The sequence below is a fragment of the Saccoglossus kowalevskii genome, chromosome 15 (assembly GCF_978046115.1).
Source record: "Saccoglossus kowalevskii chromosome 15, keSacKowa6.1, whole genome shotgun sequence".
In the NCBI taxonomy this organism is placed as follows: Eukaryota; Metazoa; Hemichordata; class Enteropneusta; family Harrimaniidae; genus Saccoglossus; species Saccoglossus kowalevskii.
Window position 1 is genome coordinate 17093002 of NC_140655.1, and position 14647 is coordinate 17107648.

The window sequence follows — 14647 nt, forward strand, 5'->3', positions numbered from 1 at the left end:
TGGAGGAGATAAGGAGCCTTTCCCATGGTGCACCACTTAGGGAAACTTTAACGCGGAAGTAACCTGAGCAAGCGGGGGTTCGTCAGAAACTAACGTAATATACTATAATCATCGTGTTGTTTTGTTTATCTGGGTGAATATTTATGACAGCTTGAAAACAGTAATACCGTGTTGGTCGGTCTGAAACAGGTAGACATTTTGTATTGAGTTGTATTGAGTAAGAATGTACGTAAAACTGCCAGAACCGTTGGCCGTGCTATTGACGGCGTATTTTGTGTTGCTTTCCCCGCATCGAATCAATTGTGATTTGCAATTTCCTCGCGGTCACCGAGAACCCTTGGGCAGTCACCGTGACTCTGATGGCCATATTGATATTATACATGCGACAGATATGATATCACCGCAGGAGTTCTGGAATCGATACGCTAGTATCAGAAAACCAGTATTATTCAAGGGCGCTGCCAAAACGTTCCCGGCATTCAGTCTTTGGACAGATGAGTACCTGACAGAGCACTACGGCGACATGAAAGTGAAATTAGAAGGGAAAATTGAAAAAGATGTAGTTCCTGTCGGCGAGAAAGGTTTAGGACAAGACACTATAAAGACTTTCCTTGAAACTTACCGAGAGCGGGATGCGTACATAGTGAGTCAGCTACCAGATGCGATGTCACACGAAGTAATGGTACTACCCTGTGTGATGTGCGGTAGTTTCAAGGACCGTATATTAGAAGCCAACCTGTGGATCAGTTCAGGCGGTACTAAAAGTTTATTGCACAGAGACGCGGATAACGCATTTAATTGCCTATTGAATGGAACCAAGGATTGGATACTGATTGACCCGAAACACGAACATGACATTCCGATTGCTATGGAAGCTGCATCTGCGGGTGGAGGATTTGCTCTACTCGATCCCGATAAAGTGAATCTACTTAAATATCCTGATTTTGCGAAGGTGCCATGGCAATATGCCAATCATACAGCTGGCGATTGTCTTTTCCTTCCATATGGTGAGTTTCTACCGCAATTGACAAGCTGTTAACGAATCCAAGTTATTAATGAATTCAATTAATTAATTAAAATTAATTTATTAAAATTTCATAACATCACTTCTTTTTCCGTCATATGCATGTTAGATTCCTTGAGTACATTAAGATGTAACTCTGTATGATATTTCAACCTTTTTTATAATTTTAATATAATTTAAATTTTTTCCATTTTTCAAAATATATTTCAATGTTTGCTTTTGTTTTGTGAAAGAAATTGTGGTAAAGTTGATTGCGTTTTTTTCCAATTTAAATTTAGGTTATTGGCATAGAGTCCTTTCATATGGCTCTAAGAATGTGGCAGCATCCGTTTTATTCTCCAGGTTAAAAGAGTTTGATCCTTATGGATGCGATGATGCCATCCTGGACTATACCCCACTGAGTGATGTTAATATGGTATGGGGCTATGATGGTTATGGTGAGCAAACAATGGGAAATCCAGATCCATATGACACCATGTAAGTGATACTTCATTCATCTGAGGAAAATACTATAAGGACATTAATTTACAGTGGTATTTGATTTCATGATTTTTGATCATAGTCACAGTGTTTTAAAGTCAAAGATATTCTAGTTAGATAAAGCTATTTTAATTGTATACATGAATTTAATATGACAAATTTTTCTTTTCAGTGAAGATAGTAAAATTAAAAACCAGTGAAAAATTGAGATGATGTTTGAACAACAAAACAAAATAAAATAAAAGACATATATTACAAAGTTTGAATTTTGATTGGCGAATGTATTTACTCCTTAAAACTCACTGATAACAAAGAAGTACTCACTGCAATGTGTGAATGATTGAATACGTGAAATAATTGAGGGAATAAAATTGTGTGTGCTACTCCCATGGTGAATTGTGGTACTACATGGTGCATTTTGGTACTCCCATGATGCACTGTGGTACTCCCATTGGGCATTTTGGTACTCTCATGGTGCATTTCTCTTTCGACAACTATTTCAAAACAGGAAGTTCCGGTACACTTAGGGAAATGCATCCTGGGAACCACCTTGTTGTGAACCATCTTATAGTGGTTATATTATTCAATAGTTTAATTTGTATAGTTTTACTGGTCATTTTATATGCCAGTGCAAAAAAAACATTGTGACATTACAGAGAATGGCCACTTTCCCCTTAAAAATCTGATTTTCATTCAATTAAATCTGACCTTTCAAATGCCTAACTTATCTGCAATTCATAAGGTAACAACATTTAACAACATGCCGTGCAGCAGTTAGAATTTAACAACAAAGTTTCCAATACAAGAGGACATGATGAAATTTAAATAATACAACTTATAATTTTTGTTCACTCTGTTTTGAATTATGTCTGTGTATTTTCTTTAATGTGATAATGTAAATATTATTAATTTTTAGTGAAATGTTTAATGAGTACTGCAGTGAGCTTCCAGAATCTAAAATGGATGCCAATGACTTATTTACAATATTTGCAGAGGTATGTAAGCTGTAACCTTCCAATTAACACGTCAGAACCAACACTTTTTGAGTGCCCAGATTTTACCTGTTTTTAACGTACTTCTCTAGTCATAAGCCCCTCTCTGGGTATAAGCCCACTTCTCTTAATGAGTTGAGGGAATCCCCAATTAATGGCCAAAGGTGTAAATGTGGGTAAATATTAATTAAAATGTGCATGTAAAAAGTATTTCATTTCATAATAATCATGATTGGTATGGTAGTTCTCTGTAATTTTTTTTTATAATTTTTGACATGATTTCCAATTGATTACAAGTCTTGATAAAAATATTGGTAAAAATATTAAAAAAATTAGGTAGGTTTTATTTTGTGAATGGTGAGAAAAGTTGACTTTGATGCTCAAATGGTCACTGATATGCAAATTACCCAATTTATATGCATAAATGGTATATATAAAACTATTATATGAATAGTTACAAAAGTTGACTTTGTTGCTCAATTGGTCATTGATATGCAAATTATCTAATTAATATGCACAAGTCGGTATATAGAATTATTTTGTGAAAGGTGAGAAAAGTTGACTTTGTTGCTCAAATGGTTAATGATATGCAAATTACCTAACCAATATGCACATATGGTATATAAAACTATTATATGAACAGTGACAAAAGTTGACTTTGTTGCTCAATTGGTCATTGATATGCAAATTATCTAATTAATATGCACAAGTCGGTATATAGAATTATTTTGTGAAAGGTGAGAAAAGTTGACTTTGTTGCTCAAATGGTTAATGATATGCAAATTACCTAACCAATATGCACATATGGTATTTAGAACTATTTTGTGAATAGTGACAAAAGTTGAAATTGGCTCTCAAAGGGATTAATGATATGCAAATTACCTAATTAATATGCACAATAAGGTATTTAGAACTATTTTTGAATAGTGACAAAAGTTGTCTTTGGTGCTGAAAGGGTTAATGATATGCAAATTACCCAATTAATATGCACAAGAAGGTATATAGAACTATTTTGTGAATAGTGACAAAAGTTGACTTTGATGCTCAAAGGGTTAATGGTATGTAAATTACCTAATTAATATGCGTAGACTGTATATAGAACTATTTTGTGAATAGTGACAAAAGTTGACTTTAATGCTCAAAAGGTTAATGATTTGTAAATTACCTAATTAATATGCGTAGATGGTATATAGAACTATTTGGTGAATTGTGACAAAAGTTGACTGGTGCTCAAATGGTTAATGGTATGCAAATTACCTAATTAATATGCACATATGATATATAGAACTATTTTGTGAATAGTGACAAAAGTTGATTTTGGTACTCAAATGGTTAATGATATGTAAATTACCTAATTAATATGCAGAGATGGTATATAGAACTATTTTGTGAGTTGACTTTGCTGCTCAAATGGTAAATCAGTTATGTCAACAATCACGCTACACATTTGTTGCAATTTATCACTTTCCAAATATGTATTTATTGTTTTCATGTCAACTAGTAAATTGTAAACTAGTGCTTTGAAAATATGCCATGTAAACACACTAGGAATGCGATAAATAGGTGACTCAAATATTAATAATTTTCACTTAAATGAATTTTTTTTTCTGTCGGATGCATGTTATGTTGAACCATATTGCTTAGCACTGTGCTGCAGACAAAAAATTACTTTATCATTGTGAACAATAATTGTCATGCTTTGTTACTGCTAAATAGCATGCAGACTACAATAAGGAGAAGATAAACTCTTTGAAGGCCATTAAATATGCACATTGTTTCTTAATATTTAGCCAGTTCAAAATTATAGAAAAAATGAATAAAGACAAAGAGATTATTGGGGAAAGCGAGACACAGTGATACTTTGTGACTATGCTTTAAATAAATGGAACACTTATTATTTATATTAAAAATGTTGCAACAGATGCGCATTTCATTTGTAATGTTTCTAGTATATTTTCTAGTACATTTTCTTCTTTTGTGTGTATTTATGCAATTTATTCTTTTTTAAAAATCCTAAAGCAGAGTGCCAGATTAAGGGACCAGGATGAGGAAACATTTGATCCGGAAGATGTCCCAGTTGCAGATTTCTTCCATGAAGTTGCTGAAGAAGTAAGACTATTTCGAAATTGTCAATATAGTTTCATAAAGTTTTTTTTTAATACTTTGCAAATATTGCTACAGAAGTTTTAATGTGAAAATAACAAAATTCTGGTAATGACCCAAATTTTTGAGATAAACATCATATCACTTTATGCGAATTGCAGAATGGATAGAACAGAATAGAATAGAAATAAAAAGAACTATTTTGTTTTATTTCGCTTATATGACTCATGAGATAAGAGTATGCAAATTTTCTTACAATGTATTATTACAGTGATATACAATAACGATCATATTGCTCTCACATTTCATGCACATGTCAATGAAATTTATAATAGCTTCACTGATTGCAATAGACATGTACAATATTTTGATTATCTTCCTCGTCTTGTAATTCGTGCGATTTTAAATTGGATTCGCATATCACATATTAATTCCTTGGCTTAAGTGTTAAACAAAAATCAATCTAATATTTATGTTTTTTTTTTCAGGTTCTACTTATTTTAGATAAAAATGATGATGGTGTGATTCAGTGTGATGAGCTTGAAAACCGCAGCTTGCAAACATGGAAGAAAATAGGTTCATTGACAGATGGTGATCCCGCCAACACTGAGGAATATGAATATGCACTGTATACTCCATTCCATATAAGGTATGTTTATACTGTGTTAAACACTGAATATACCATGCATAATTACAGCACCATATGTCACCATACAACACAATACGTCTTGGTATATGCCATCGTACAACACAATACATCTTGGTATATGTCACCATAAAACACAATACATCTTGGTATATGCCACCATACAACACAATACATCTTGGTATATGTCACCATACAACACAATACATCTTGGTATATGTCACCATACAACACAATACATCTTGGTATATGCCATCGTACAACACAATACATCTTGGTATATGTCACCATAAAACACAATACATTTTGGTATATGTCACCATACAACACAATACATCTTGGTATATGTCACCATACAACACAATACATCTTGGTATATGTCACCATACAACACAATACATCTTGGTATATGTCACCATACAACACAATACATTTTGGTATATGCCATTGTACAACACAATACATCTTGGTATATGCCATTGTACAACACAATACATCTTGGTATATGTCACCATAAAACACATTACATCTTGGTATATGTCACCATACAACACAATACATCTTGGTATATGCCACTATACAACACAATACATCTTGGTATATGTCACCATAAAACACAATACATTTTGGTATATGTCACCATACAACACAATACATCTTGGTATATGTCACCATACAACACAATACATCTTGGTATATGCCATCGTACAACACAAGGCATCTTGGTATATGTCACCATACAACACAACACATCTTGGTATATGTCACAATACAACACAATACGTCTTGGTATATGCCATCGTACAACACAATACATCTTGGTATATGTCACCATAAAACACAATACATTTTGGTATATGTCACCATACAACACAATACATCTTGGTATATGTCACCATACAACACAATACATCTTGGTATATGTCACCATACAACACAATACATTTTGGTATATGTCACCATACAACACAATACATTTTGGTATATGTCACCATACAACACAATACATCTTGGTATATGTCACCATAAAACACAATACATTTTGGTATATGTCACCATACAACACAATACATTTTGGTATATGTCACCATACAACACAATACATTTTGGTATATGTCACCATACAACACAATACATCTTGGTATATGTCACCATAAAACACAATACATCTTGGTATATGTCACCATACAACACAATACTTTTTGGTATATGTCACCATACAACACAATACATTTTGGTATATGTCACCATACAACACAATACATCTTGGTATATGTCACCATAAAACACAATACATTTTGGTATATGTCACCATAAAACACAATACATTTTGGTATATGTCACCATACAACACAATACATCTTGGTATATGTCACCATACAACACAATACATCTTGGTATATGTCACCATACAACACAATACATCTTGGTATATGTCACCATACAACACAATACATTTTGGTATATGTCACCATACAACACAATACATCTTGGTATATGTCACAATACAACACAATGCATCTTGGTATATGTCACCATACAACACAATACATATTGGTATATGTCACAATACAACACAATACATCTTGGTATATGTCACCATACAACACAATACATCTTGGTATATGCCATCGTACAACACAATACATCTTGGTATATGTCACCATACAACACAATACATCTTGGTATATGCCATCGTACAACACAATACATCTTGGTATATGCCATTGTACAACACAATACATCTTGGTATATGTCACCATACAACACAATACATCTTGGTATATGTCACAGGTGAAGAAAGTGTTATATTAAACAAATCCATTATTGCCTTTGTAGGAACCTTATGATGATGGCATTTGATGAAACAAATAAAATTCTAAGATTTGAGGATTTTGCTCGAATTTATACAGAAGATGGAGGGTCACTCAAGGTTGCTAGGGAGGTAAGAGTTAAAACACTAGATACTATGGAGTGAAAAGTATCCAAAACTTTCTCAATGTGTGTAATCTTATGAGTACATGTATTCCGGCAATACTGTAAAGTATGCAAAGTATGACGATTGTTTTGACAATTGTGTAGCAGAAGTTGATGCATTCCTGTACTGCCTGAATGCATACTTTGCGATATTCTCCTGATAAAATTATTATTATACATCTTTTCCCTGCTTGTTGTAATAAAAATAAAATGGCAAATAGCATTCAGTAATGAGATTCTATTTCTGTCACACTTATATAGCATTTTCACATCCAATATAACGGGTTCCTAAAACTTTTAAACATATCCATACAGCATATTACTGACAGATGAATTTTATTTTTTTCGTTGTCAGTTGTAAAATAACAATCATTATGTAAATTGACTCATTATTTTTTTATTTTTTCACCATTTCACCCAGTTTTGTGAAATCTTTGTGATCAAATGTCTTACAATTTAGCATCATCAGATACTGATTAAAGATGTTTATGTTTGAAGTTTATTCTGTTAAAGCGCGGTGGTTGTCGCGCAGCGTATGTTTAAATTTCATGTAAATAAACAATGTATTTTACACGCATTGTATACGTCGCTATGAGTCCCATATCGAACAGGACGCGGCGCTACGACTACCGCCCTTCAAGATCAGATTAAAGATTGATTGATATAAATATACACTATATTTCATTTTATTTATACTTTCAATATATAGTTGTTGATGTGAATCCTAAAATTATCAAGAAAATGATGATTAATTTCCAGTGTCACAACATTTTTGAATATGAAGTTCAATCCCATGATGCTTTGCACATATTGTCAGTAACCTGCTCAGAAGTTTACATTCCCTATTTAGCACAAACTCTCTTATTTTATTCGTAATGTCGTTTAACTCAATTATAATTATTACATATGTAACTCAGTAACTGAATTCATCCTAATTTTAACAGGTTTTTGAACAATTAGGTAGCCGTGGAGATGATTTTGTAACAGAAGTCCAGTTTAACAAGAATATTGATGAAGTATTAAGATTGTTTACGAAACAAGATAAACATGACCCTTCAGGTACAGACTACATTGTATTTATAGTGCTTGCTGTGAGTGTATGTTTGATATGGGTCCCATACTACTCATAGCAATGTGGGTCAGATTGTTCGTAACCATGCATATGGCTGAAATGACCAATATGCTGTCGATGTAACAATGATGTAACAGCTTATTGCACTGAATGTAGTTCAATTGGTGACGTTTAATGCAAGATAAAGTATGTATTAGCATATTATAATTTTTGGCAAACAATTTGACATTACAACCACAAGTAATAAAGTATGATCCAAGTGTAACCTAATATATTTAGCTAGCTTTAACTAGTTTGCTTTCAAATATTTTCATCTAAGTTACGACCAGATTGTACTGTACATTAAATTGTGACCATTTATTGCAATAATGTCATTTTACCTGTAAGTATTATAGTAATATGTGACCATTTTTGGCCAATAATGCCATTTCACATGTAAGTATTATAGTAACATGTGACGTGACCATTTTTGGCCAATAATGTCATTTCACCTGTAAGTATTATAGTAACATGTGACGTGACCATTTTTGGCCAATAATGTCATTTCACCTGTAAGTATTATAGTAACATGTGACCATTTTTGGCCAATAATGTCATTTCACCTGTAAGTATTATAGTAATATGTGACCATTTTTGGCCAATAATGTCATTTCACCTGTAAGTATTATAGTAACATGTGACCATTTTTGGCCAATAATGGCATTTCACCTGTAAGTATTATAGTAACATGTGACCATTTTTGGCCAATAATGTCATTTCACCTGTAAGTGTTATAGTAACATGTGATCATTTTTGGCCAATAATGGCATTTCACCTGTAAGTATTATAGTAACATGTGATCATTTTTGGCCAATAATGTCATTTCACCTGTAAGTATTATAGTAACATGTGACCATTTTTGGCCAATAATGTCATTTCACCTGTAAGTATTATAGTAACATGTGACTATTTTTGGCTAATAATGTCATTTCACCTGTAAGTGTTATAGTAACATGTGACCATTTTTGGCCAATAATGTCATTTCACCTGTAAGTGTTATAGTAACATGTGATCATTTTTGGCCAATAATGGCATTTCACCTGTAAGTATTATAGTAACATGTGACCATTTTTGGCCAATAATGTCATTTCACCTGTAAGTATTATAGTAACATGTGACCATTTTTGGCCAATAATGTCATTTCACCTGTAAGTGTTATAGTAACATGTGACCATTTTTGGCCAATAATGTCATTTCACCTGTAAGTATTATAGTAACATGTGACCATTTTTGGCCAATAATGTCATTTCACCTGTAAGTATTATAGTAACATGTGATCATTTTTGGCCAATAATGTCATTTCACCTGTAAGTATTATAGTAACATGTGACCATTTTTGGCCAATAATGTCATTTCACCTGTAAGTATTATAGTAACATGTGATCATTTTTGGCCAATAATGTCATTTCACCTGTAAGTATTATAGTAACATGTGACCATTTTTGGTCAATAATGTCATTTCACCTGTAAGTATTATAGTAACATGTGATCATTTTTGGCCAATAATGTCATTTCACCTGTAAGTATTATAGTAACATGTGACCATTTTTGGCCAATAATGTCATTTCACCTGTAAGTATTATAGTAACATGTGACGTGACCATTTTTGGCCAATAATGTCATTTCACCTGTAAGTATTATAGTAACATGTGACCATTTTTGGCCAATAATGTCATTTCACCTGTAAGTATTATAGTAACATGTGACCATTTTTGGCCAATGATGTCATTTCACCTGTAAGTATTATAGTAACATGTGACCATTTTTGGCCAATAATGGCATTTCACCTGTAAGTATTATAGTAACATGTGACCGTTTTTGGCCAATAATGTCATTTCACCTGTAAGTGTTATAGTAACATGTGATCATTTTTGGCCAATAATGGCATTTCACCTGTAAGTATTATAGTAACATGTGACCATTTTTGGCCAATAATGTCATTTCACCTGTAAGTATTATAGTAACATGTGACCATTTTTGGCCAATAATGTCATTTCACCTGTAAGTGTTATAGTAACATGTGACCATTTTTGGCTAATAATGTCATTTCACCTGTAAGTGTTATAGTAACATGTGATCATTTTTGGCCAATAATGGCATTTCACCTGTAAGTATTATAGTAACATGTGACCATTTTTGGCCAATAATGTCATTTCACCTGTAAGTATTATAGTAACATGTGACCATTTTTGGCCAATAATGTCATTTCACCTGTAAGTGTTATAGTAACATGTGACCATTTTTGGCCAATAATGTCATTTCACCTGTAAGTGTTATAGTAACATGTGATCATTTTTGGCCAATAATGTCATTTCACATGTAAGTATTATAGTAACATGTGATCATTTTTGGCCAATAATGTCATTTCACCTGTTAGTGTTATAGTAACATGTGATCATTTTTGGCCAATAATGTCATTTCACCTGTAAGTATTATAGTAACATGTGACCATTTTTGGCCAATAATGTCATTTCACCTGTAAGTATTATAGTAACATGTGATCATTTTTGGCCAATAATGTCATTTCACCTGTAAGTATTATAGTAACATGTGACCATTTTTGGCCAATAATGTCATTTCACCTGTAAGTATTATAGTAACATGTGATCATTTTTGGCCAATAATGTCATTTCACCTGTAAGTATTATAGTAACATGTGACCATTTTTGGCCAATAGTAATGCTTCAAGGAATATATTTGACCATTAAGAGTAGTGTATTATACTTCAAGATTGTTTTAACCTCTAACTTCTTTATTCAAAACTTTTAGGGAAAGAATTTAATGATGCATTGAAAGATGATCGGACAATGGATGATGATGAAGTGCTCAAAACTCTTCTAGAAAAACAGAAAACAAAGACAGAAACACATCATGATGAATTCTAACAATTTTTTTTATTAAAAACACTAAGTAAATATTTACATATAATTAACACCATAACCTTAGCTTTCAGTGATGATTAAATGACTACCCGGTAGTCCCTTTCAGCTGTAGAAACATATTTCTGACCTGAATATTAGAGTTTGTGTTATTTATTGCTGTTAATTGTTTGTCATTTATACATTATTTAGTTTTTTGTGCTCTTTGACTTATATTTATTCTATTATAGATTCCAAATTTTCTTTCTCTTTTTTTTTCATTGTTTATTTTTTGACATAAATGAAATTGAAAAGATTTTTAATTGTTCTACACTCTAGATCCATTTCAATAGACATTATTTATGTTTTGTAAATTCAAAAGTGGTAATTGTTGTGCAGCTTATTATGAAAGAATAGTTTTGAAAAATTATGATTTCTCTGTCATTTTATACTTTCGGAGATGGTCATGTGATGTTCCTCACCTAATATTGCTTGATTATAGAATTGCTTGTCCCATGTCTGTGAATAGGGGTTTTCAAAATGACCCAAAACACGTTTTAAAAGGTCCAAATTTCATACCCTTTTCACTGTTAGAAAACTAAAAGATCACACACCTTGAACTCGCACCTAATCTTGCGATATTTGAGCTTTCTAACCCTTCAGAGTAAGCACGGGTTGGTCATATGCCGTGATCGCCCGCGATCGCTGGTCGCTAACCAGGGGGCCGGACGTTTTCCTCGTTTTTGCAATCATTGAATTTCTTAAAGCAATAAAAAAAACGATAATCTCATTTAAAAAATAACCACCCTTATCACATTGGCAGTAATGGAAAAAACACCTTTTTGTCCATTTTGACTGAAATGGTAACCCTAAACGCGTAATGCACGTTAACAAGCTTTTCTTTAAAAAAACACCCTTTTAACGCGTTTTCTTTCACAGACATGCGTACCAGATCATTCTTTAAGTTGCTTGATGCAATAACATCTTGAGCTGTAGTATCCATTCACTTTCAGTTCATTAATAATACAACCCATACCATCAGTCATTTCAACCATTTCTATGAACAAATGATATCGGGGGATAATCTTATAGTATTCATCACATGGGACCTGTGCTGTCATGTGACAAGATAGACTAATCAGTACTATTCAAGGCAGGTTGTCAATGGTAACCAGTGGTTAATATCAGTTTAACAGATTGTATAAATGCTCCATTCAGATTATGTATATCGGTAATACCGTAATTGATCAGTACATGATCTTGTGGAAGTAAATATTATCATGATAGAATACTGTAGAATACTTTATTTTCGTTTGGAATTAATTTTCGCTATTTTCGCTGAAGGAATGATTCAGTGAAAATAAAATCCAGCGAATGTACCTTTTTTCTTATATTTTACATTAAACTTGTCAAAAATCAGTGAAAATAAATTCCATACAAAACACCTGAAAAGTCTTTTCAGCAAAAATTAATTCCAGCTAAAATAAAGTATTTTACAGTATTCTCGATATGATGACATTTTGGCCAGTACTTTGCAGCAGACTATTTCCAAATTGTTGTCATTAAGTATATTGTACACAATTCTCTGTGTATATTGATACTTTTTTTGTCCACTGCTTGCTACAACTACCGGTAGATAACAACATACTGTGATTTAGATGAAGAATTCTGTTACAGTGTTTCCAAAAATGATCACCTGGACTAAAAGATGTATTTATCTTTTGCTGAACTGGGTGCAGTGTGACCATGTTACATTATACTGAGAAACAAACACTCTACACCATGAGTATCAGATGTCTATACGTGGTGTATTATAAAAATGGCATATTGACCAGCAGGCCATATTTGTGAACAACTTATGTTGCCCTCAAGTCGGAAAATTGAAAAATTGGGTCGGTTGGTCGGATTTTTTTTTTTTTTTTTTTTAAACTCGTGAAAACTAAGGGTATTGTAAATAGCCGAGGTATATGGGGAAAAAAAACACGACACGATATTTCATATTTTTCAGTCGGTCGCTGAGGGCAACAAAACAATTTTTTTTTTTGGTCTAACATACATCTGAATTCTCGAAGGAATATGAGTTTTCTGAATACCAGCAAGCTGAGGGAAATATATACTCTTTGTAGTAAAACTATGACATCATTTCTCTAGCTTCATTGGGGTCTTGGAACTATTATGTAAAATAATTGATGCTGTGAACTATGGGAAATATTTCAAATCATTTTCAAATGAAATTTACCCGTAAACAAACTAGCAATTATTTGATAAAAATAAAACGGCTCCTATCATTTAGACATATCATACCGAATAATCATTATAAATTTAATGTTTACAGGTATTAGGTACATATTTCTTACAACTCTGACAAATTCAGACATAATACATGTAATCACAGAATCATAATAAGCTCAGTGCATCATCTTAGAATATTACTCCAGTGTTTTTACAATCTGAGCAGTAAACTATGACAAGTTTACCTGTAGGTCACATGATCAATATGCTGTTGTCCCTGAAGTTGACAATGTCACATTGTGTGGTTGTCCTTGCTCTTTTCAAATGATAAAAATCATCATTCTGTTAAGGGGTCCTATAATTGTCAAACATTGCTGTGAGAAAGCTTCATTTTGCAGCCAAAAAAAATTAAGACATTAAACCAAACAATTGGATTGGAACCTATATGTTAAATTAAATTAAATAGAAATATACATGGAAATACTGTAAATTAATTACGTTAATTATTGACTGTGTTTTAATATCACTATTTTCTTGATTAATCAGTGAAATGTGCTAAATTAAATCAATGTGAATGTGTAAAATGTTTCTTGAAATCATTGTTTTCTTTTAAAACTTGTGAATTTAAATCTCGGTTAATTCCCTCTAATTAGTATATTACCAATGAAAATTATTGCTTTTACCATAACTGAATAAAATGTAATACTTGTTTATTTCCACCATCATGGTATAATCAATTTCATTTTTATTTGAAATAAAATTTACTATTTAAAATGAAATAGTTTGTCATTATTTGCTGGCTGTTTAGTAATGATAATATGATGTATGAATTAATCTTTGTTTTTAAATAGAAGCAATAGTGATTCTATAAATAATACAACATGGGTTGATTTGTGACTTCTATTTTTCACAAAAAGTTAAACAAACACCAGTGACACTGGTAATGCAGAACAGGGAACACTAAAGATCAATGATTGTCAGTTCAACCAAAGTATGTGCTATACACAAACACGGTTATTGACATTTATGGTGATTGAAAATTTAAATGGTTTCAGAAATTGGTGAAAATCGGTATTTTTTTCCATTCCGATCTCAATTTTGTCTCTTAAATACAATTAGATAAATGTATGCCATGTTACATATTCACTTCGTAAGAGGTATTTTAATGACAGAAGTAGATATATTTAGCAATATTCTTCATGTGGAAAGTAATAAAGAAAGTAA

At 32.2% G+C, this 14647-nt stretch overlaps 1 protein-coding gene across 2 annotated transcripts; it reads left to right on the forward strand.

The window, feature by feature from the left end:
- The first annotated feature begins 15 nt into the window (after positions 1-15).
- LOC100369192 (uncharacterized) lies at positions 16-14145 on the forward strand. 2 transcript variants are annotated; one of them, XM_085490514.1, is made up of 8 exons: positions 16-1007; positions 1303-1501; positions 2421-2499; positions 4516-4605; positions 5088-5248; positions 7085-7190; positions 8167-8281; positions 11103-14145. In XM_085490514.1, exons 1-8 carry the CDS (start codon positions 224-226, stop codon positions 11216-11218), a joined length of 1650 nt encoding a protein of 549 aa, XP_085346640.1. In that variant the 5' UTR covers positions 16-223; the 3' UTR covers positions 11219-14145. The 2 variants fall into 2 exon arrangements, with proteins under 2 accessions (XP_085346640.1, XP_077867812.2); XM_078011686.2 differs by having other exon boundaries at positions 4519-4605.
- Positions 14146-14647: the final 502 nt, after the last annotated feature.